The sequence below is a fragment of the Pteronotus mesoamericanus genome, unplaced genomic scaffold (genome assembly GCF_021234165.1).
Source record: "Pteronotus mesoamericanus isolate MK-2021 breed Mesoamerican mustached bat unplaced genomic scaffold, CSHL_Meso_final contig_41, whole genome shotgun sequence".
In the NCBI taxonomy this organism is placed as follows: Eukaryota; Metazoa; Chordata; class Mammalia; order Chiroptera; family Mormoopidae; genus Pteronotus; species Pteronotus mesoamericanus.
In genome coordinates, this window is record NW_026555152.1 from 1,809,057 (window position 1) to 1,835,060 (window position 26,004).

The 26,004-nt window shown below is 37.3% G+C and overlaps 1 protein-coding gene across 2 annotated transcripts in view; it reads right to left on the reverse strand.

The window, feature by feature from the left end:
* The window catches only part of USPL1 (ubiquitin specific peptidase like 1), a 34,401-nt gene that overhangs the window by 3,406 nt on the left and 4,991 nt on the right, over positions 1-26,004 (reverse strand). Inside the window, exons 4-8 of one of the 2 annotated variants that reach the window (XM_054577110.1) lie at positions 21,781-22,423; positions 17,172-17,285; positions 10,251-10,380; positions 7,244-7,369; positions 634-791 (exon numbers count right to left, since the gene is read on the reverse strand). In XM_054577110.1, the coding sequence (XP_054433085.1) occupies positions 634-791; positions 7,244-7,369; positions 10,251-10,380; positions 17,172-17,285; positions 21,781-22,423 (1,171 nt within the window). Of the gene's footprint in view, positions 1-633; positions 792-7,243; positions 7,370-10,250; positions 10,381-17,171; positions 17,286-21,780; positions 22,424-26,004 lie in introns of those variants that run through there. The other variant, XM_054577109.1, reaches the window with a different exon arrangement.

Sequence of the window (26,004 nt, forward strand, 5' to 3'; positions counted from 1 at the left end):
GCTGCTTTAAGGGGACTGAGTTATATTGTCTAAGACAAAGTAAACATTGTGAGGAAAACAAACTCAAGTATAAACTACATTGGATAAATAGAAGGAAAAAATTAGCAAAATCCATGAGCTGTACTAATTATCCTTCTACTGAAGAGCTTAATTATTTAAATAAGGCTTTACTTCCCCTTTAGCTGTTAAGCAAACCACTTCACAGTGAGAGAAGGTTACATAGTTTATAATGCTTAATAGTTTCAGAAATAGATGCTTACTTTTATTTATATTACCAACAACTGCAAAGTAAATAACACTTATTTTTGTTCTTTCTCAGTTAAAAACCTTCAGTACCATGTACTTTCTTTACAAGTATAATTTATGTACCTAAAAAGAAAAAATCAAATAACCACCATTCTTTTTTTATACTGAACATATATTACTCATGTAATACAAAAATAAAAACAAAGATATTAAGTGAAAAATGGCAATCTATAAGCCAACAGTAGTATATGACATCACTGTTTAAAAAAATTAAAGGCAAGGGCAAGAAGAGTGAGAAAAAAGGGTCAAGTCAAAGTCTCTCTTTTTTAAAAAAAATGTTTCATTTCTATGCCTATTATCATAAAAGAAAAACGTTTTAACACTTACCATCAGCATCTAAAATCCATGTTATGAAATGATTATTTGCGTGGTACTGAATTACAGAAGTTATTTGGTAAAGACAACCATCAAAATGAAATGAGTAGTGTTCCAAGTTGCTATGTGGTAACCCTTCTACAAAGTGCAACATGAATATGGGAGACACTCTGTGGGAGAGAAAGGTAAGAGAGATCAAATTTAATACCACAGGCCTGATTATATGAAAAAAGGTCTGGAGCAAAATAAGTCATACAGTATTTTCCAGGCAAATTGCACTAATTCTTGAGCACCTCCAGGTGTATGCCTTAATTAGGGATGGAGAGCTCACTCTAAGACATGGATAATACTCAAATCCTTCTAAGAATGCAATCACTGACAGTTGAAAGCCATCATGCAATAGGGCTCTAACACAGACCATTAAACAAGACTTGCTCTGTAAACCATGGTGCTGCTTCAGCTTAAAGACCTCTTGGTAACTACTTTCTAGAATCAAAGGGAAAATCCAGACCTGTAAGAATTTTCATTGGCATCAAGTGGCCAAATGAATTGCTTTTGTTAGGGGGAATAGGCAACATGTGAAACAAAGTAGTAAGCCTAAGATGTTCAAATAAACATTTAAAAAAACCAACATGCTAACTCTTTGGCCCTTTTCTCTCCAGTTATCTCAGGAATAGGAGACGTCCATCAAATTAAAATTTCCATTTAAGAAATGTTTAATTTGTAATTAGGTAGAGAAGAAAATACAACATACTGGTTAATTTACTATAAACTTCAAGATATACATGGCAAATCAGAAAACAGAACTCAAGGATGAGCCTCAGATAACTGAATTTAACAAAGCTCTCAAGATTTAAGGAAAATGTTCAATATCTCCCTTTCCAATATTTAAAAAGCTGTCAAAACTTAGCTTATCGAAATTTTTCAGTTGAAAATAAACTTGAATCAATGGCCAAAATGCAGGTTATTCAGACCGACAAAGACATTTTGTAAATTATCCACTGCCAATCATTCTGTTAGAGAATAATTCAGTCCCCAAAATTCAAGTACCTATAAATAAAAAGTTCTGCAAAACTATCCATCATAACACTCAACTCCCATTGGTTTTTATCATACCTATTTTATCAATCTAAGATGTCACTGATTATAAAATGTGTAATAACCATGAAATAATACTGCCAACTAAACTATACCATCCCAGCAATTTTTAGATGTATTCCCATTTCAAATATGTTAAAATATGAAGAGTGTATCTTTGAATCAACCATCGACAGTAAAACTAGAAATACATTCTCACAGCTGGAAAGGCAGGCTGTAGGCACCTGCCTAACTCTTTAAGTACTAATATTTAGTTCTCTCTTGGTTTTCTACCTTTTCAAGATACCTTCTGAAGCTAATTCCTATAGCACTGTCTTGCCCCTAGTGTGATTTTACACATGGAAACTGTTAAATAGGCAGCATTTTTCTTAATTGCTTGCTTACTTATTTATTTATTTATTCCAAGAAAGGCAGACTGCCATATGCAGTGCCTCGCTTGGATGTGTCTGGAGTCCTAGAAGCTTGACTACACTCTGTTCTCCTACAAATGGACCTTTAGAGCTTGTTTGGAGATGCTACCATGGAAGCACAGCTACTCGTATAAAACCTTGACCAAAGACTGGTCCTCTCCTCTAGTTGGGAAGGTCATCCTCTTTGACCGAGTACGCAGCTTGGGGAGGGACGTACATGGATCAGTGAGGGAGGAAGGGGACACCTGCCCAGACAGCCAGATAAGCCAAATCAACCTTGGTGATCAACGGGGTGACATATGTCACAGCCAGATCGCCCTCACATCCTTAATTGCATATTTTTTAAAATGGTCCAACTTATAAATGACGGCATCTTGGAGTCAATAAAATAAAGTGTATGCCTCCTCCTCCTTTTCTAGTTTATTTTCCTTGTGGGCCCACTAGACTCTAGTGTCCCCTAAAGTCACAGTGTTCTCTTAACCATCATTTCAGGTTCTCATTTCCAGCCTCTGACGTGAAGGTAGAAGTTTACCCTTAGCCAGAAGTAGATTTTGTTCTCAGGCTCCTTCTTATCTTCAAGGCCTAAACTAGAGTGTCAAAGACAATGCTCAGAGTTAAGGAAGCAAGTCAGGTTCTGAATCAACCATAAGAGAAATGGATGGGGAGGGTTAATTGAACTGGAACCAAGGGCTTTGAAGCTAAGGTCCATTTGCATTCTTCTCCCTAGCATGAGGTTCAACTCCTCCTATTAGAAGGATCTACGCTCAAGAAGAGAAGAAAAAATGAAAAAGAGAGCAAGGAAACAAAGGACTGTGCTATGTGCCCTGCTACCAAAGACAGCAGAAGACACAGAGTCTCACCCATACAGAGCAGCCACGGTCTTGTGCTAATGACTTGGAGTCCAAGTTTTTAACTTCGCCCCAACTAATGTAATATAATTGTTGATGAAAAGGCAAAGTCAGCCCCATTTGCTATTGTGGCACCATTTGCCCAGCAGGCTTATGGCCCTGTTAAACATGACTGTCATTTTACTCTTCTGAGCTTATCCTCAAGACTGGAAATTACTGGAAGCAAGAAGAAAACTAACTGCTCCCCACAGCCAGCCACAGGCAGAAGTTAATGGAACAACCGCAGCCTTGTATTACAACGACTGAACAGCCCAGGGGCCACACAACAGCAACATCCCCACTCTTTTTTAATCCAATGCAAGCTCAAGGCTACCCTTCACCCCCATGCTGGTGTCTCTCTCCACCAGCATTGTTGATGCCCCTCTCCTTTCTTGGAGAGTGAGTAAAAACTTTATTCTCTATAATTTCTTCTGTTTGTAAATTCTTTCCAAGCCCACATCACCTACCACCTTAACAACTGATATTTTAGAAAATGCAAATTCAACAATGTGCGTATGTTACTTCTGAACTGTAATAATGTAGACTTTAAGCAGAAAAGTCTGTAAATGTAATTTTTAAACCTCATCACATTTTATTTTTTAAAGATTTATTTATTTTTAGAGAGTCGGAGGGAGGGAGAAAGAGAGGAAAACATCCATGTGTGAGGGAAACATCAATCTGTGCCTCTTGCTTGCCCCCCAACAACTCGGGACCTGGCCCACAACTCAGGCATATGCCCTGACGGAGAATCCATGGGAGCCCTTTTGATTTCCAGGCCAGCAACTCAATCCACTGAGTCACATCAGCCAGGGAAAACCTCATTACATTTTAGATCTATTACATCACTGCACTATTTCAGACTGACAAAAAATATGAGTAAAATCAGATGCAATTAAAATAATTAAAATTGGTTAATGTTAATTGTAAACAAGAAAATACATCTTTAGAAAAAGTCAACTGTTCAACAAAGGTCTTCAAACGCGTTCTTTGGAGGTAGTTCAAAGATTTCATAAAAATAATAAAGCATTTTCTACTAAACAATGAAAATTTAAATTAAGAAACATAATTTTAGTCCTGGCTGGTGTGGCTCAGTTGGTGGGAGCATCATCCTGTAGACCAAAAGGCTGAGGGTTCAATTCCTGGTCAGGGCACATACCCAGATTGCGGTTCGATCCCTGGTTGGGGTGCATAGGAGAAGGAAACCAGTGGGTGTTTCTCTCTCCCTTTCCTTCCCTCCCCCCTCTCTAAAAGCAATGAAAAAATGTCCTCATGTGAGGATTAAAAAAAAACAAAAACAAAAGACCCATAATTTTAACTACTTAATAGATCAGTAAGAGAAAGTATAGTTTATCTGCCTTTAAAAGTTTCAAAATCATTGTATTAGACATTTTAAAAAGCTTTAAAAGCATAGAACAGAAATGCCTTACTTCTCTTCTTACCATTCCATCTTCTGCAAAGAGTTAAAAAAAAAATCAGTGTTAAAAATGAGGTTTAAATAAATATGCTTTCCAAACAACAATCCAGGGCAGTGAATAAACCAGACTCCTAATGAAGGTCATGACAAATAGAAAAATGAAATAAAATAAAAAAGATGATGATGGCAGTAGTGAGAATGAAACAGTCATTTCAAGAGTTGGTGACATAAAATTAAATCAGATTCTAAGCTAGTTCTCCACATCACCACCATGTTGATGATTCAATTCCCATGTAAGTTAAAGAAAAGTAGCATATCTGGACCCAATATATATCATTCATCTTATTTACCAATGGGCTCTCTTTCTAACGGGAACATATTAGAGATGTGGATTACCTGAGACAAGGTGTTCTGGGACCTTGTAATGCTATTAGTTTTTAGAATGCTACAAGGCTGAATTATGCATGATATCATTATAGACCTAATTACTTTTAAGTTATCCGTAAAAGCTGTATTGTTTTTAAATTCCATTAAACATAAAAGGCAAGTTATACAAATTTCAAAGTAAAAAACTATAAATGACTCTATAAAGACCTCATCATTTTAATTTTACATACTAGTTCAATTTATTTTTGAATATAGTAAATATCCAAATTATAAATTCTGCTTATAATTTAGAACCCATTAGAACTCTAAACACATTTCCCCCGATACACTGTTATATACAGCAGATACAATTCCATATCAGAGAATGAATCTTTAAGTAAAGCAACGTATTTGTATAATTAAAAATTATATGTTACAATGCAACAATTAACATATCAAACAAAACTATAGTATGAGTTTATCTTCAATGCTGGAGCTTGGAAAAAAGCAAGTAAAAACTCTTAGGTGAAATTATATAGCAGATATAAACTCTTAGATGAAAATTATGTACACCAGAAGCCTCAAGCAATTCAATAATCCAGTGTAGGATGGCACACACCCACACCTGCTGCCCTTTCTACCTCATCAAGGAAAGGGCTTTTCAAAAAAAAAAAGGGCTCCTCCTTCTACACTTAGATCTCAAAGGTTGGACTGCGGGAAACCAATACACTATGGACTTCTGGTTAAAGACATCACCTCTTCTTTCCTACTCTGCCTTCCCGCGTGAATTCTATCATATGATAGTGAAGGCCAAAAAAAGAGGTAATAAACCAAAAGGACAAAAAAAAGGAAAGGAGACAATAAATATTTAGAAGACAAAAAGCAAACAGAAAAGTGGTAACGCAACACAAGGGGTGAAGTGATGACATGACTGCGAGAGTGCAGGCATAGAAGACTCAGTATCTAGGGGCAATGAATGATGCAGGATGCGATGGTAAATTCTTGGGCTAAAAACTGGGTCAATGACAGAAAGCGAGTATAGAGCCCTCCCATGCACCAAGCCCAGAGAGGAATTACTACAGATTGAAACACTGGAGCAGAAGAATGAAAGGTGGCAGAAGAGAGGCTTCCAGGAAGGAAAAAAAAAAAAGAAAAGAAGAGGAAGAAGACTCAACTATTGTGAAACATTTGAGTGTTTAGAAAATCATTAATAGGTGTTTGTAGAATTTGAAAAAAGAATATCACAACGTGTACATACTTAAAAACATAGGGCAATTAAAAATTCCAGGAAAAATAAAGAGTTATAAAAGAAATAAAACAGAACCATGATTACTGCTTGGCTAGAAAGGGAACATATGCATATTCATTATAAACAATGAGTATTAATTTAAACAAAAATGCAATCATATTGGAAGGGAGAAGTTAGAGATGGGTCCAAGTGTTGGTTAAGAGCACTTATACTCAACTACTATTAAAAGAAGAAGATTGTATAAAGGTGGAATAAACATACTGTTTTGAAAAGTCGAAGTAAATACTACCTAAAAGGTTTAAAGTAGACACCTGGGTACAGGGTAGGAGGGGCACTGCTCTTTTCTCCTTTTTAAGTCTTGGCACTATCTGTTTTGAAATTTACTAGTTGGATGAAAACAAACCTTTAGGAAAGATTCTGAGGGGTTTCTTGGCACATCCAAGGACATCAGAAAAGGTAAGAATATAACTGGTTCTTGGTTACATCAATTTATACCTCAAAACATTTTCTTATTGTAGTTAGAGATAAGGGCAGCAGAAAATAAAGACTGAAGGGGATGTGCACATGTGAACATACTAACAAAAGAGAGACAACCTACCCAGAATGGTATTAACCTATGAGTTTAAAGACACAGGCTTCTGGCCCCACAGGAAAAGGTACCATAGTTCTGACCAGTCTTCCCACTGAGGACAAATAGAAAGGCTGGCAGAACATAATAAAAAATCATCTGCTCATGGGAAGCAGAACTCTTACAAGAGGATGAGGAATCAACAGGCCAAGATCTGGTAGAAGTTGGAAATTCAGGCAGATGAGCCTGTGGCTCATCACTGAATCATGAGTTCTTGATATCAGATTAAGGAAATCTCGGCATTCTACTGATTTTGGGCACATGGCAGAGTAGAGAAATATTGAAGTTTAATGTCTTTAAAGGGAGGAAAAGACAAACAAATTAAAGACACTAGGGGAGTAGGCTCAGATAATCACCCCGAGTCTGCTCTTCAGTGTTATTTCACCTACAACATAGCTTACTTATTGGCCAGAGTTCTTGACAAAAAAGCATTTTGGCAATTCATGGATATGTGTTAAGTCAAATACCTGAAAAGTATGTTGCAGCCATCACTTTCAGCAGTACACATTAAAAAAATATGTAAATCCACATTCATTTTATTTTAAAATTAGTAAGACAATTTGAACTCACTTTTTCAATACCATTTTTCTTATTTGTGACTTATTGTTGCAACTGTTACAAGGACCAAAATGGGCAGCATTAAGCGGGTGCCACTCAGAAATGACATTTGTAAAGGTGACCAGATTCTTCATACATCTATTAAAAAAAAAAGACATAAATTCATTTAAATTCATTCATGTTAATTTTAGTCTAAAAAAAATAGTCTAAACTAGAAGGTATTTCCTTCATTTGTTTATTCATATTTAACTCCCCCCGCAAAAAACAAAACAAAACCCAAAAACATATAATAAATTAATAGGCCGATGTTGCTTCCTAACCCTAATGAAGCTCTTTGTGAAGACTCTCCACATGAGTTACCTACAGTTTTTCCAGCCATGAGATGAAGAAAATGTAAAAGGCAGGATTTCTCACTGACAAAAGCAGCACCACTGACATTTTGCACTGGGTAATCCTCTGTTGGGGAGACTGCCGTATGCATTGCAGGATGTTTAGCACCATGCCTGGCTTCTGTACACTACATGTCAGTAACAGCCCCCAGTACCTCTGGACATTGCTGTATGTCCCACCCACAGGACACAAAGTCATTCCTAGTTGAGAACTACTGTCCTAACGCTTTCAAATTTATTAAGAGCTCATCCCTTACTCAAAAAATTCACAATCTGGCTATCCATGATTGACAGCCAAAAACAAAAGGGGCATTTCCAAATACAGAATCAGGAATACATACAACTTAATTTTCTTGATCCTTAAAAAAATCAGAACACTAATTGTGAAAGAATTTTGTTCACAGTTATACAAGTTCTAAATCTACACTTCAGTTTGAATACTTGAGAGCAACAGGCACCTAAAGCAATAATCTTTATAAGATGCTCACTGCACCTCACCTGCATTTGCTTTAATAAAAATTATCTTCAAAAGAACCATTACTGCCTTGACCAGTGTGGCTCAGGTGGTTGGGGCATTGTTCTCCAAGGTGAAAGGTTGCTGGTTTGCTTCCCAGTCAGGGCACATGACTTGGTTGTGGGTTTGGTCCCCAGTTAGGGCACATACCAGAGGCAACCATTCCATGTTGCTCCAATCAATGTTTTTCTCCCTCTCTTTCTCCCTCCCTTCTCCACTCTCTAAAAACAAATAAATAAAATCTTTATTTAAAAAAACCAATTATTTATTACCTAAGGGACAGTAGCAAATACTGATAAATCATAAGTGATATAAGCATAGACTATTAAAAACTAGCTCTCAAAGAAGCTGACACTTTAGAAGCAAAGCAGCATAGAGGGATTGATAAATGCATTGATCATATTTCTGCAAAATTCTTGGTTCTCAAAGATAACTGTTAAGTAAAAGCTCTCTCATTTCTTAGTTTATAAAAGGGAGTTTGTCTCAGCAAAGAAGTGTTAATGCTGTATATGACACCTAACATTTCTGTGCACTGACAACCCTACCTGGCTGGTACTATTCTCACCCCCAGTCACTGACCCTCTGTTAGATGTTTTCATGTAATCTACCTAACTAACGACCTAAATATTATTTCAGTTGAGTTCCCAGCACACACAATATATTCAATGAAAAACTCAAACTGAGATGTGCATTTTAAAAGAGATAGCATTTAGCCAATTTTAATCAAGCTTGTTTATATCATGTAAAATCCAGATGGTGATCAGGGAATATACCACAGTGAGCAAGAAAGTCTTAGATGCCAAAATACCCTGGCCTGAATTCTGCCACCTGCTAGCTATGTGTCCCCTTGGACATCTATTTAACCCCTTTCAAGCTTCAGTTTCCACATTTGTTAGATGGGAAGAAAATCAGATTATTTATATAAGTCAATGATAGGAAACCAGGAAACAGCTATTTGTTCTCATACTCACGCAAAATTATATAATTCCTAGGTATGAGTGAAATGCTAATTCTTATTTTGTTCTAGTACTTTTGAGCTAACTGGTATTAAAAAAATGTCTTCTGGTTCTGTTGCTTACACTCCCTAGGGCATTCTTTTATAGATTTGACTCTCAACTGATCCTGAAATACCTAAAAATAACCTCAATGTAGATAATAAACATCTAAGTAACATTTTTTTCTCACATTGAAAAAAAAAACAACTTTGAAAGACCAAATTTTTTAATAGTAGGTGAGTTTAAGAAGTGAGGAAAGGATTTGTCTCTATTATGAAAGTCTGAATAAATACTAACAGAACCAGTTTGGTCATCTTTTCAACCTCCAGCCAGCAACTTTCTCATATATTGACAAAGTGAGGGTATCCTGTCAATGGCAAGTCTTTCCCTAACACTTCTAAAACTTAGTATCTCTCATGTGGTAGGTGCACAGAGGCTAATGAAACCGGCAGTTTCTTTCTTCTCCAGCTTCCCGCTAAGTGCCCATCTCAGGGCCATGTACACCAACCAGGACCCTCCAATAGGTGGCAGGACGGTGGAAAGGAAGAATGACACTGCTCATGGAGGATTCTGGGGTCACCTGTTCTTTCAGGGACTAAGGTTAGGAACAGGAAAGCACATGTTACTCTGAGAGCTGCTGCCCAACTCTAGGAGACCAAAATCAGTTTCTATGATGTTAAAACAGTTTCATGGAGTTCTGAGAGGTATTATTTATTAATTAGCAGGAAATCCAGAGGGAGTGGAGGGGAAGATTCCACTTTTCCCATTTGTCCCAGTTACCACTGAAAAGTTTTAAGAAAACTCTTTTTTACCAAACTTTTTTAAAGTTTTTTAAAAAACTTTTTGGTAAAAGTTTTTTACCAAAAACTTTTTTTGGTAGTCTATCAAACCACAGGTTTTCTTCTAGTTTAAAGAAACAAGCAAATTGCAGTTTCTGGGCTCAGATCCTTCCTTTTAACCTTAATGTTGTAAAGACTTCAAGATAGGGTGGGAAGTTTATCAGGGGTAGAAGGAGCAATGGAGAGAGCAGTATTAGAAGTGGAAACAAACTTTATTCAAATTTGATTATTTGTAAATATTTTCAATAGAATGAATCCATTTTAAAAAATATAAAAACCAACCTGTTTTGATACTTGTGTCCACACTGTGAACATTCAAAGTTCCAAAAAAAAGAGTACATGAAGAGCTTTTCAATTCGGGCTTCTATTTTTAGCAGCAGCGGAAATGCAAACACCGGGCTTTCCATGTCACCTTCAAAAAGAAAAGGAAAAATGGGTTGTTCACAATGAACCAAAAAAGGTAAACCCAAATTATAAATTGTTGTCTTTTCTCACTATACAAGGAAGAACCCCCCCCAAAAATAGTTTATTTATAAAAAAATTGTGTTTATTCTAACATGTTTAAACTTTAGTCACCTTCAAAGTACTCTCCATTTGATGCAATACACCTATACAGATGTTTTTCACACTGCTCAAAACAGCTTTTGAATTAATCAATTTTGATGCTTTTTGGAGCTTCTGTCATTTTTTGTTTCACCTCTTCCACGTTGGCAAAACATTTCCCCTTGAGGACTTTTTTTCATCCGGGGAAACAAAAAAAGTCACATGGGCAAGATCGGGTGAATGGGGAGGGTGGGGCACAGGGTTCACCACGTTTTTTGGTCAAAAACTGAGGACCCCTCAGTGCAGTGTGAGTAGGTGTGCTCATAAATCACCCATCGTGAAATGGGCAAATGTGTTGGAAGAGTCTTCAAAAAATATTCTCTAAAGCTGAATGCCTCACAACACTAGCTGGTACACTGACACAGATGGGTTCCTAGAACACTCACCTAGCTGGGGAAGCCTCTACCACAAGGGACTTACCCTCCAGGAGATAATCCCAGAAATTTTTGGGGTCCCCCATCATACTCACAGTATGAATACATCTGAATATGAATATGTAACAGAATCGGTTACTCACAGTTGGGGGAGGGGAACTTTTTAAAGGATTTCTCTAAAAAATGCCCATTGTAAAGATTCAATTTTCACCACAATCTGTATCTTTCATTTTTCTTGGACATGTATGAAAACTTAAGACAAAAGATGTACACTATTGTCTCAAATCTTTTTAGTTTTTCAGGAAAAAGAAAGCCCTCAGAAGTATAATAACCCATGAGTATTTTAAGAACAAAATAAATATATATAAATTGTTTGCTACTGATACTAAAAATAATGTAACTGGTGAACCATGGTAGAAAAATATCAGAGTTGGACAAAAGCATTAAAACGCCAATTCTATTCTGACTCTCGTGTTCTGCATATGGCAAAAGCATGACACACAAGGGTGAAAGGACCAGCCTCAAATATCCTCATCTATCACTCTTCTTAATCTTTTAATAATTAAAGTTAAACTTCAACAACTTTAAGACTAGCAAAGTTGTGAATTATGTTGTCATTAAAATAAAAACTGAACCATAAATACTGTCTTCCAGTGTGGAGATCAACAAGCTAGTTAAATAGAACGATTTCCATTCTTCCCTTACATTCCTTCTCCAATGGGTTTCTCTCCTTCCTGTCCTCTGGAGAACTTAGATGCTAGAAAAAAATCTGATTCCTCCATCTCCTTCCTCCACTGGGACAGTCTTACATCTATGGTCCCATTCTCCTACCAGCCTGGAACCATAGTTGCCAGGTAAACCACCAGGAGGAGTCATCTTGGCAGGACCAATGGGCAGAACAGTGTGTTTATTACCTAAACACACTCTATAAATACCAGTAGTTACAAAGGTTTTTAAAATAGTTACCTTTGTGGTACAGTTCCATTGCTATATTTGTACAAAAACAAAATAAAAATTCTTTTATAAATAGAAATAAATACAAATCAATCTCCTAAAAATGAATATATGTAATACCAAACATGTAAAGTTTGTACTATAGCATGAGTTTCTAATTAATTCCCATGCTTTAAATAGGTACTCTATTGTAACTAAATATTAACTGAAAAAGTAAGTAAGTTACATTTTATAATGACAACATAGAATCTTCAGGTCTAAAAATACATAAAACTCACAATAAATCAAAAATATGAAGAACTCAAAATGCACTGTTAAGTAAGCTAATTGAATACAGATCATTTTAGGTAATTTATATAGCTCCTAAACTGATTGTAATTATTTTACTGTTGAGTATAAATTTTAGGGGTATGAAGTATAAAGCATGCTGCTAAAGAACACATAATAGCAATGGCTAATTCCAATTTTTATAACCTTCTGCTTAATTAGTTAAGTGGTTTCTTTGCCTCTAGTAACCTAACCCCCAACTCCTACCCAACTAACGCCATTTGCCATGATACAAACCTTTCAGTGAATATTTGCTATCTAACAATTCAAGTTTTCTCTTCTGTTAATTGTTCATTAATGTCTTCTAGCCACTTTTCTATTTGGTTGTTGGTCTATTTTTTAAAAACTGATGTACAAGAGTTCTTTATAAGATATGCAAGATATTGCTTATTTGCTCTCTCTCTTCCCAGGGGCCTTAAACTTTAATCACATCTACCACTCTTATATATCTTATTTAAGAAATTCTTCCCCAACAAGTGATAAAATATTCACCTATATTTTCTTCCAAAATTTTACAACTCTGTTTTTCATGTTTATGTCTTTAAATATGCTGCTGTCTCTCTTTCTGATTACGGTGTCAAGTAGAGATCGAATTTTTCCTATGTATTAGGAACCAGTTGGTACTTTTTCTTTCCCAAGTATCTGTATTACCACCTCTGTCACAGTATAAAGTAACCAAAAGGGGAGGATCCTAATCTAGGCTATGCTTTCTACTGGTCTATCTATCTTTACATGGTATACTACACTCAGGCTAAATAACTGTTTCGATTTACACAAAAATAAGTAGAAACCATAACAATATTAGCCTTTTCTTTAAAAAAAAAAAGAATATAGACATTAGAAGGGAAGAAAACACTAAACTGAAGATAGTAGTTATCTTTGTGGGGAGGTAAGGAAAAACTGGGGAAAGAGTACAAGGGGGGGCAGTTATATTTCTTACACTGCAGGGAGGGAGGACAGAAAGGAGAGTTTACAATGTGTTTTTTAAAAACAATAATAAATATGGTAAAGTGGCTGATCTCAAAAATTTAACCAAAAAAATCAGGGTGTGTACAGATTCTATGTCTCTGCCTTTGGTACTTTAAAATATACATTAATATTCAAGACTTCTAACTTCCAGCCAAGATGGAGGTGTAAGTAAACACACTTTGCCTCCTTGCACAACCAAAAGGAGAACAAAAAAATTAAAAACAAAAAATAACCCAGAACTGCCAGAATATCGAACTGTATGGACGTCTGATAACCAAGGAGTTAAAGAAGAAACATTCATCCAGACTGGTAGGAGGGGCGGAGACAGGCAGACAGGGCGGAGAGGATGCACAGCAAGGTGGTAGCTGGTGGACCAGGCGGTCCCACTTTTGCCTGCAGATAAACTGGGGGAACAACTGGAAAGCAAGACAGACGGTGCAACGCAGGGTTCCAGTGTGGAGGAAAAAAAATACCTGTGGGGGTTACAGCAGCGGTAGAAACTCCCAGCCTCACGAGACAGTCCATTGGAGAGACCCACAGGGTCCTAGAAGGTACACAAACCCACCCACCTGGGAATCAACACCAGAAGGGCTCAATTTGTTTGTGGGTAGCGGGGGAAGTGACTGAAAGCTGGGTGAGAGCTGAGCAAGTAGCACTGTTCCCCCTCGGACCCCTCCCCCACAGACAGCATCACAACTCAGCGACCTAGGTTGCCCCACCCTGGTGAATACCTAAGGCTCTGCCCCTTATGGTGTAACAGGAGGCCCAAGACAAAGAAATATAGCCCAAATGAAAGAACAGAGCAAAACTCTGGGAAAAAATACAACTAAGCGATGAAGAGATAGCCAACCTATCAGATACAGAGTTCAGAACACTGATAATCTGGATGCTCACAGAAATGCTTGCATGAAGTAACCATTCTGCTATGGTCACAAAATAGAGGAAAGAGTGAAGGCTACGTAAAGTGAAAATAAGAAAAATGTACAGGGAACCAACAAAAGGGGAGAAAACCAGGACTCAAACCAACGACTGGAAGAAGAAGGAAGAGATAACATTCAACCAGAACAGAATGAAGAAACAAGAATTCAAAAAAATAAGGAGAGGCTTTGGAACCTCTGGGACAACTTTAAACATTCCAACATCTGAATCATTGGGGTGCAAGAAGGAGAAGAAGAGTAAGACATTGAAAACTTATTTGAAAAAATAATGAAGGAGAACTTCTCCAATCTGGCAAAAGAAATAGACTTCCAGAAAGTCCAGGAAGCCAAGAGAGTCCTAACAAAGTTGGACTCAAGGAAGCACATACCAATGCACATCATAATTACATTACCCAAGATTAAAGATAAGGAGAGAATCTTGAAAGCAGCAAGAGAAAAGGAGACAGTTACTTACAAAGCAATTCCCATAAGACTATCAGCTGATTTCTCCAAAGAAACCTGACAAGCAAGAAGGAGCTGGCAAGAAGTATTCGAAGTCATGAAAGCCAAGGACCTATATCCAATATTACTCTATGCAGCAAAGCTATCATTTAGAATGGAAGGGCAGAAACGGTCAAGTTAAACAAGTTCATTATCACCAAGCCCTATTATATGAAATGTTAAAGGGACTCATCTAAGAGAAAGAAGAAGATCAAAAACTATGAACAGTAAAATGACAACAAACAGTTATCAACAACTGAATCAAAAACAAACTAAGCAAACAATTAGAATGGAAACAGAGTAACAGAAAAGGACATCACAGGAGGGTTATCAAGCAGAGAGGATGAGGGCAGAGAATGAGGAAAAAGATACAGGGAATAAGAAGCATAAATGGCAGGTACAAAATAGGAAGGGTGAGGTTAAGAATAGTATAGGAAATGGAGAAGCGAAAGAACTAATATGTATAACCTATGGACATGAACTATAAGGGGGGGAGGGTATGCCATTTAGGAAGGGTGTGCAGGACAGAACGGAATAAATATGAGACAACTGTAATAGCAAAATCAATAAAATATACTTAAAAAAATAAAACAAAATACATATTAATATTCAAAATGAGAACACACCTGTTAAGATTTTACAGTTCTGTCTGAAACAAAGATTAGATTTCATTAGTAAGATCTTAGGCTCTAATGTAGCACCTAGCACTGCTGAATGAATGAGTAGGAGGAACAATAACAAGAGGGGTTCTATTGTATTAGCCGAGTTCTCATCCAATTGCTATGATTGCACAAATAATCATTTAAAAATCCCTTTTCTGTTATAAGGAAAACCATGCCCAAGGTGGCAGTGAGAAAGTTTCAAATCTGTTTCATACAAAATTATCAGGGATAAGGGTGATGATTCGGACTGTGGGAGAAGTCTTTAATTCAACTGGGCCCTGGAGTCTGCACCCCGACTAACATGCTAGGAGGGAAACATTCCAATGTGCAACATGGGAGTCCCTCGAATCTGTACTCTGGTGATCTTATGAAAAAGACTTTTTGAAATGGGTGTTCACCCAATGGTTTGGTGGTTAGGGTAAGGAAGAAGATTGACTACTAAGGAGCCTGGGGAAAATTTTTAGGGTAATAGAATGTTCTATATCATTGTGGTAATGGTTAAACAACTGTATACATTTCAAAATGATTTTACTATATGTTCAACAGTTTGATAAAAAGAAAAAAAAAGAATATTCATCCCATCTGAGATATCAACTACTCATAAATTAAAACAGCCCTTTAGATCTAAAGGAGGCAATGCCAAAAAGTTGGCATATAGAAAATAAGTTTATTATTATAACAGAGTAAAGTAGTATCTATGGGAGTTTGTGGGGAAAAAAAAAAAAAAAAAAGACAGTAAAGCTAGGGGACAAAACTGTGGAACAAAGAAGTAGGAGGTACTACCATGCAAAAAAGCACTGCTTCAGATACAGTATCTGGTTCCGATAAAATAAATGCCACCTGTTAAGAGAAAAACTTGAAGGCACTGATATTTTACACAATTTAACAACGAATACCATATATTCTGCTTCTCTAATGCAGTATTTAAGAAGAGTTAATACAAGGATAAATAGAAATAAAACAGACATCCCCCTCAAACACACAAACAAATCATTACAGGTCCTTTCTGCAATACTAAAAACACTAAGAAAGACCCAGAGATCTAGTGCCCTTGCTCCGCACTGCTCCCAAAGAACAAAAGCCAATAGAGGACAAAGCAGGTCTTATTCTTGTGCCTTATTTTCAGGGTAAGAAAGTGCCCCCAAAAGGTCATCAGTATACTTACCCTAATATCCCACTGGCAAAAGCTGTACCATCTGTCCATTTCTAAACCAATCTCTGACAAGCAAAGTAGAATTACTCTGGTTGGTTTAGACCACAGATTCTCAAACTTGTCCATCTGTAAGAGTCATGTAGGAGCTTCTAAAGTTCCTGGTATCTGAGCTCCATCCTGAAATTCGTACTTACTGGGCCCCTAGCACTACTGTTTACTTTTAGATTCCTTAGGTGCACTTTCAGCGGGATTTCTCCACTGTAGGAAAGACTGAAAAAAGAAACCAGAGCACCCAAGTTCTCCACTGTTTGTGAGACTAGAATCCACTCTAGGGCTGAAACACTGCCTGCATCCTTTACAAGGGGTGTCCAACCTGCAACCCACAGGCCACATGCAGACCAGGATGGCTATGAATGCAGCTCAACACAAAATCATAAATTTACTTAAAACATTATGAAATCTTTTTGTGATTATGTGTTGCAATGTATTTAATGTGTGGCCAAACACAACTGTTCTTCCAGTGTGGTGCAGAGACACCAAAAGGTTGGACACCTCTGCTCAGATGGACCAGCTCTACTCACCAATGATTTAACCAGTGGTCAATTCCTAAATGAAACCAGCCAGATTCTCTTCCCTAGGAATCTAGATTATTCAAAGTAATACAGCAGTATTACATTTCCTCATGATGTTGGTATTTCTTTATGGTAGATGAGTTATACAGTTAAATTATACAAATTACTTACCTAACGTACACCTAAGCTGAGGCTGAAGCCTGATAAAAATGCTATTTCTGACTTCATTCAGACAGGTCTCTATCTTTGCAAGTATTTCAGAAGTAAGTTTTTTACAATCTCCGTCTAAAAATAAAGCACAGAATGTTATCAATTTCTCATCAATCTATATATACCTTTTCAAAGAAAAAAAATGAAGACACTGTCAAGAATGGAAGTTTGTAAGGCAATAAATTTTGCAGACACAAAATACAAAACACCAAATTTTCTTAATACTTCCTTCTCTGTAGGATATATATACTATATATCCTAAAACACAATCCAAACAAATGTAATTACAATAGTATTTTAAAAGCTACAGTTATTCTGTAAAATATTAATATAAGATTAAAAAACAAAATTAATTTAAGTCAAAATTTGAACGAGAGGTATGCTTCTTCTGCAACAATCAATAGAACAATCATCACCTACTCAGTATTGAGATTTCTGTAATAATAGAGACCAGGAAGAGAGAGAAGGGCAAAAATGCTTTTGAAAAACTGAATTTGAAAAGTTGCAAAAAAAAAAAATGCAATCTCAACGAAAGTCAAACTGAAACAAAATATTTCTTATCTAACAAAATTATAACTTTTTAAATGTTTACACCCAGAAGTGATTCGAGTGCTCAGGGATATTTTCTTCTACATGTGAAAATGGAATTGCATGTTGACGTAAGCCCTTGGAAAGCCATTCAAAAAGAATCTTTATATTTACTTCCAGCCAATATGGAGGCGTAGATAGACACACTTTGCCTCCTAACACAACCAAAAAAAGGACAACAACAAATTTTAAAACAAAAAATAACCAGAACTACCAGAAAATCGAACTGTATGGAAGTTTGACAACCAAGGAGCTAAAGAAGAAACATTCATCCAGACCAGTAGGAGGGGAGACAACAGGCAGCCGGGGTGGAGGGGACATGCAGCAAGGCACTGGCTGGAGGACTGGCAGTTCCACATGTGCATGCGGAAAAACTGAGAGGAACAGCTGGGGAGTGACACAGACCGTGCAATCTAGGGATCCAGTGCGGGGAAAACAAAGCCTCAAAATCCATGGAGGTAAAAACCTGTGGGGTTTACACTGGTGGGAGAAACTCCCAGCCTCACAGGAGAGTCCCCTGGAGAGACCCACAGAGTTCTAGAACGTACACAAACCCACGCACCTGGGAATCAGCACCAGAAGGGCCCGATTTGCTTGTGGGTAGCGGGGGAAGTGACTGCAAGCCGGCAGAGAGCTGAGCAAGTAGCATTGCTCCCTCTCCGACCCCTCCCCCACAGACAGCATCACAACTCAGTGACCTGGGTTGCCCTGCCCAGGTGAATAAGGTTCTGCCCCTTCCAGCATAATAGGTGCGCAGAGACAAAGAAATATGGCCCAAATCAAAGCTCCAAAAATAGAACGAAGTGATGAACAGAGAGCCAACCTATCAGATACAGAGTTCAGAACACTGGTAATCTGGATGCTCACTAAATAGGTTGAGTGTGGTCGCAAAATGGAGGGAAAAATGAAGGCTACACAAAGTGAAAAAAAGAAAAATGTACAGGGAATCAACAGTAAAGGGAAGGAAACCGGGACTCAAATCAACGACTGGAAGAAGAAGGAAGAGATAAAATTCAACCAGAACAGAGTGAAGAAACAAGAATTCAAAAAAATAAGGAGAGGCTTTGGAACCTCTGGGACAACTTTAAACATTCCAACATCTGAATCATTGGGGTGCAAGAAGGAGAAGAAGAGTAAGACATTGAAAACTTATTTGAAAAAATAATGAAGGAGAACTTCTCCAATCTGGCAAAAGAAATAGACTTCCAGAAAGTCCAGGAAGCCAAGAGAGTCCTAACAAAGTTGGACTCAAGGAAGCACATACCAATGCACATCATAATTACATTACCCAAGATTAAAGATAAGGAGAGAATCTTGAAAGCAGCAAGAGAAAAGGAGACAGTTACTTACAAAGCAATTCCCATAAGACTATCAGCTGATTTCTCCAAAGAAACCTGACAAGCAAGAAGGGGCTGGCAAGAAGTATTCGAAGTCATGAAAGCCAAGGACCTATATCCAAGATTACTCTATGCAGCAAAGCTATCATTTAGAATGGAAGGGCAGAAACGGTCAAGTTAAACGAGTTCGTTATCACCAAGCCCTATTATATGAAATGTTAAAGGGACTCATCTAAGAGAAAGAAGAGGATTGAAAACTATGAACAGTAAAAATGACAACAAACTCACAGTTATCAACAACTGAATCAAAAACAAACTAAGCAAACAACTAGAACAGGAACAGAATCATAAAAATAGAGATCAGAGGGGAGGGGAAGGGGGAAGAATGGGGGGGAAAGTATAGAGAATAAGCAGCGTAAGTAACAGGTACAAAATAGGCGGGGGAGGTTAAGAATAGTATAGGAAATGGAGAAGCGAAAGAACTTCCATGTACAACCCATGGACATGAACTAGGCTACGAGTGGGACAGTACAAGGGGGGACAATAAAGGGGAGAAAAAAAGGGGCAACTGTAACAGCATAATCAAATAAAATATATTAAAAAATAAAACTTTAAGAATCTTTATTTATATTTTAATACCCCTTCTAGGACATACCCAGCAATAGAGTCAAAGAATGTTATGGATACTTGCCGTGGTGTTTATTCCTCATAGCAAAAAATGTTAAGTAGCTTGGATGGTCACCAATGCGAAAACAGTGGGTGAGCTGTATATAAAAGATTGCATGTAAAGTCAACTTAATAAACTTGAGGACTTTTACACTACCAGGAAACAAGACCTAAAAAAGCCTAATAACTGAAATAGTGTGGTACTGGTTCAGGGACAAATAAAATGACCAGGAGAACAAAACTGAGTTAAGAAACAGCTGTACACACATATGGAATGTTACATGATAAAAGTGGCATGACAGATCAGTTGAGACAAAAAGTAGAACTAGAAAAACTCGCTACTCGGGAAAAAATGTGTTCTTACCACATACCATACACAAAAATTAACTCCAGCAGAATTAAAAATTTCAATGTCAAAAGCAAAACGATGAGTTTTTAGTGAAAGTATAGGGGAGTGACTCTGTAATTTCAGGGAAAGGAAAGATTTATTTTGAAAGCCACATTACTAGCTACAAAAGAAAAAGATAACAATTTCTGTCATCAAAAGATATCTTTTAAAAAATAAACATACAAGCCCTGGCCGTATGCCAAGATTGCAGGTTTGATCCTGGGAAAGGGCACATGCAAGAATCAACCAGTGAATGCATAAATCAGCCAATGAATGTATAAACAAATCAATGTTTCTCTATCTCTCAAAAAAATCGATCAATAAATTAAGAGAAAAAAAGTAACCATACAAGATAAAATTGGGGGACTTAGCAACATGTATCTGATATAAAAAGAGCAACAAAAACATAACTCATACAAGCCAGTAAGAACATGATAACAGAATTAATATAGGTAAGACACGAACAGGCATTTCACAGAAGAGGGAACATACACATGAAGAAATACTCGAACTCTTTAAAATCTAGGAAAGGCAAACCAAGACCACAAACCATTTTATGTCACTCAGCACACAATCTTCAAGTTTGAAAATAACCAAGGGAAAATATATGATTCAGGAAGATCTCACACACACTGCTAATGGGAGTACTGACTGGTAAAACCCTTTGGCAAACAATTCTCAATTCACCATTATATTATAAACTGAACTTAGGGCCCATGATCTGGCAATTCCATTCCTATGGTACATCCAAGGACAAGACTATTTGTATCTCAGGAGACATGCCTGAGAAGTCACAGCAGCGCTTTTTATAAGAGCAAAAAACCCAATGACAGATGAATAAAGAAATACATGGATATATTTACAAAATGGAAATATTCTACTGCAATGAATATCAATGAAGCACAAATACAAGCAGCTTCATAGGTAAATCTTTATGAAAAGAAAAAAGGTCCCAGAAGACATAGTGTATATCCTTTGTATAAAGTTGAAAACAAACTAGATAATATATTGTTCAGATTACATGTGTAGGGAGAACTATTAAGAAGGAATAAAACATTTCTGAATGACAACTACCTTTGGACAGAGGTGGAGGGTGAGATAGGGAGGAACACATAGGTAGATGTCAGTTACTGGCAATATTTTAATTCTTTTTGGGTTGGGAGGTGGGCTCATGGGCATCCTATTTTATAGAAACCAGAACAAAAAATATTTCCCTCACTGTGAAGAGAGATTTGGAGGGAGTTGCGGAATTGTGGTAATTTATATTTACTTCTTTATTCTGCTTTAAGCAATTTAAATACTTACAACTTTACTCTGTTAGGTTCTGTGATGACCACCATTACCCTGACAGCTAAGATACACTACAGCCTCTTTTACAAACTTAACTCAGGTTTTTAAAAAGGTGTCTTTTGAGGCCATGAAGATAACACAACTTGTGTCATCTCAAGCTTCATCACACTCCCTGTGCTCCTTGCTCCCAGGTCTCCATGTAAAACAGACACTTCTAATGGCATCTTTTCCACATGCTGTGAGACAAAACTCAACATTAATTTCTTTACAAATTGAAGAGAAATATAATATTATTACCAACCTTTAACTGCATCCCCGTGACTGGTGTGCAGAAGCTTACTGGCTTGATTATACTTTGTGAACAACTGCCAGAACACAGACTCCTCTTTAGGACACACGTCAGTCATCACCACCTTTTTTACCACTTCCAAGTGCACCAATGCTGAGAGGATACAGTCTAACCAACAGAGGGCATAAGAATTTTTCCACTGAACACATGACATCTGACAAAATGGTATACATCTGCTCTGCAGGGGCATTTCCAGTTCAGACGTTCCTCCTTCGTTTTGATGAGCAGTCTCTCCAGTTCCAAAAACATCGACTGCAGCACCATCTTCTTCAGCAGCCACATCAACAGCAGCTTCCAAAATCTGCTCCTGTCCCAAGAAATCAGTGATCCTAACTGGACTCTGCTGACCACTGTGCAGTGAGTCTGGTAAGTCTGATGAGGTTTCGTCATATGCTTCTCCATGATGTTTGCTGTTCAAAACTTGTTCACCATCAGAAACAATATGACTTTTAATTTTTTTGGTATTTGCTAAAGAAGGTGAATCTTTAGAGTTGGTTTCCAAAAGCTTTCTTTTTTGAGGCTTATTTGGAGTGTGATGATCTTCCAAATCAGAAGAAATTAAGTTAAGTGATCTAGAGCCCAAAGGATAGATGCACTAGCAAGAAAAAAATGAAATGTTTAACTACAAAAATTCAAACAAACTCAAATTTTACTTTATTCCTTCTAAGTCATGGAAAAAAATGTATAAAATTCTGGCATTAATTTCACATGACAGGGTATATTGTCAATCTACATTTGAAAGAACTAGGGATAAACAACTAATCAGAAATTTGGTCCCCAAAGAATAATTTTTTCCTAGGTAATAATTTAATCTGAATTATATACTAGGATTAGCTACCAAAGAAAACATACATACTTTTGCCTTAATGAAAAGCTAATGTCAAGTGAATTAAAAAATTTCAGCAGTGTAAAACAATGTTTTATGACGGGTGTTATTCTTTTTGGGAGAGGCACACTTGTATAACCCTAAAAATTACAAAAGTATTTTCAAATAAAAAAAGTTAGATGGAATAATTTCTATTTCTAAATTTTGAAATGAATATTAATCTGAGAGTAAACAACACATAAGCTTTACATCCTTATTGGGTTTAAGGGTCAAAGTAGCTGGATTTTAATAACTTCAATTTTAGCCAAATATTAACAGTGTAACCAGATCACTAAAAATCAATGAATTTTTCCTAAGTTTGAAAAACAGCAAAATATTTTACAAGACAAATTAAAAAAATATAGATTCTATGCGCCCTCATTTAAAATATTCCACTTTCAACATACTAATGGTTGAAGAGGGGAGTCAGGATGGATGAAAAAGGTGAAGGGATTGAGAAGTACAAACTGGTAGTTAGAGAACAGTCACAGAGATGTAAAGTACAGCACAGGAATATAGTCAATAATATGGTAATAACTATGGGACCAGTTGGATACTTGAAATATAAGGGGGACTACTCTACAAAGTACATGATTATCTAACCTTTATGCTGTATACCTGAAACTAATACTGAATAATACAGAATGCCAACTCTAACTGAAATAAATAAATAAATTTGCCACAAATTCTCTACAAGTGTGGAAGACTGCTACCTTGGTGGCCTCTAGTGAACTAGAGAATCATACCTCCTGGTATTCGTACCCTCAGAATCAGTCCCTGCCACACGCCTCTGGGCTGGGCCATGTGACTAGCTTTGACGGAACACTAGCAAGCATGATGCACATGGAGGACTGAAGCACTGGCTCGTTAGACTTGTCTTCCTGGAGCCCTCCTTCAGGAACACTCTTTCTCAGTCCCAGCATCATACTATGAGGAGCCCAGTAAGCCTCACAGGAAGACCCTTGTGAGAAAGAACCAAGAACATGGCTGACTGACTGAGCTGAGTTCCCAGATGGCAGCTGGCACCAACTATCAGTCAACAGCATTTGAAGTGTAAACTGCCTGGCCGACCTACATAATCATGAGGAGTAAGTGACACCATTAAGTTATTTTAGTCACCAAGTTTTGAGGTAGTTCATTTCACAGCAGCAGGTAACTGAAATGCACTTAAAATATACCTTTAATACCAGTGAACACAGTATTCATAATATGGCATTTATTATGAAATTCTTAAGCAGGACTAGTTTTGGATCTTTCTGTTAACAACTATTGTGCAGTCACCATCAAACAGCAACCTAACCCTCAACTTTATACCTTTGCTTCCTAAATTCTACCATGTCACAAAATGGAGAACACTTTAAAATCAATAGCAATAATTTTGTACTCTAACAAAAAAGTGAAAGCAGGACCTCAAAGAAATATTTGCACACCCATGTTTACCGTAGCATTATTCATAATAGTTAAGAGGTGGAAGCAACCCAAATGACCATGGACAAACAGATAAAGAAAATGTGATAATACGCACAAAATCGAGTATTATTCAGCTTTAAAAAAGAAAACTGTTATATGCTACAATATAGATAAACCTTGAGGACATTATGCTAAGTGAATAAGCCCATCACAAAATATAAATACTATATGACGTGACCTATAATAGGTATCTACAGTAGTCAAATCCAGAGAGACAGAAGGGAGAATGGTGGTTGCCAAAGGCTAGAGGGGAACAGGGAGTTGCTTAATGGGGACAGTTTCAATTGTGCACTCTCCCTCAGGGAACATACCCACGTCTCTTCTCCCTCACCCTTCTCCCCCCGAAACAGGCATGCATTACTGAAGCTCTAAGGGACTCCACAGGACTTGCAACCAGGGGAGCAATGGGCAGCAGCACCTCGTCCCGGGTTAACCCCCTGAACCTGTCTCCAAGGCCCTCTTTTCTCTTACTTCCCAGTGACGCAACAGCAGCCCTGCCTTGGCTCCCTCCTGCTGTTTATTCTTTCTTAAGCCCTTCTGTATTTCACTATCTCCAGCTTTAATAAACATATTATCAAAATCAAAAAACAAAGAGGAGGAGGAAAAGTTTCTTTTAAATTAAAATTAAAAAAGAATTTTAAGAGGCAAAAAATATCTACCAATCCTATGCAGAGTCAGCACCTCTACATAATAAAAAGAACAATAAACTTGGGCCCTTTATGGTTTACTATTCTTTTTATCCATACTCCTAGGTAAACTCCCCAGTCTTGGAGTTCAGTATTCATACAACGAAGGCTCCCAAACATGTACGTCCAATGCCAAACTCCCTACCCAATGCCAGACATAGATCCAACTGTGTGTTCCACACACCCAAAGATACTAGATGTCTCAGACTTGACTGGTCCTGACCTCCTAGTCTTTCCCCTAATCTTCCTCTTTCCAAAGCCTTCTCATCTCAGTAAATAGCAACTCCATCCTTACAATCATTCAAGTCAAAATTCTGAAAATCTTACCTGTTTTGTCCCTTTCTACCATGTATCCCAACCGTTTAGCAATTCCTTTGGGCTTCACTTTTAAAACATACACAGAATCCAACCGTGCCCCCTCACCTTGGCCATACTTGCTCCTCCTGAATACTGAACCTGCCTTCCAACTAGTCTCCAAGCGTCAGGTCTTGCCCATGACCTATTATTTTCAACACAGCAGCCAACGTGATCTTTTTAACATACAAGTCAGATTATGTCATCCAGAGACCTTAAGATGGCCTATAAAGACCTTATTTGGCCCAGCCTCCTCCCCGTTATTGTTCTGACTGACCCATCTTCTATGTCTGCTCATGTACTCAGTTCTAGCTGTGGGGCTTCCTGGTAGTGGCACCAATATAAACAGGCAGCCTCCACTCTCAGGACGTTATACCTGTGACCCTCCCTGTCTAGGAAGCTCATTCCTTTCCATCTCCCTCAGGTGTTTGCTCAAATGTCACTTTCTCAAAGAAGAGTTCCCTTCATCACACTACTTAAAACTGCGATCTCCCTATTCCCTGAAACTCAGTCCCTGTGGCTTTTTCTCCACAGCACTTTCATCACCTCACACACAAAAAATAAACTTTACTTGGTTGTTTCTATCCCTACTCTAGAATATAACATTCTTCAGAGCAAGAAAATTTTGTTTTACTCATTGTATCCTGCCATATAAAACAGCATCAACATGGTGATGCTCAAAAAATATTCATTGAGTACATGCAAAAAGAATTTATTTCTAATTGTAAGAATGCTTACGATTTTCTCAAGTTGTACCCAGCAAAATATCTATCACCAACAGCATGACTTAGTCTAGTATTT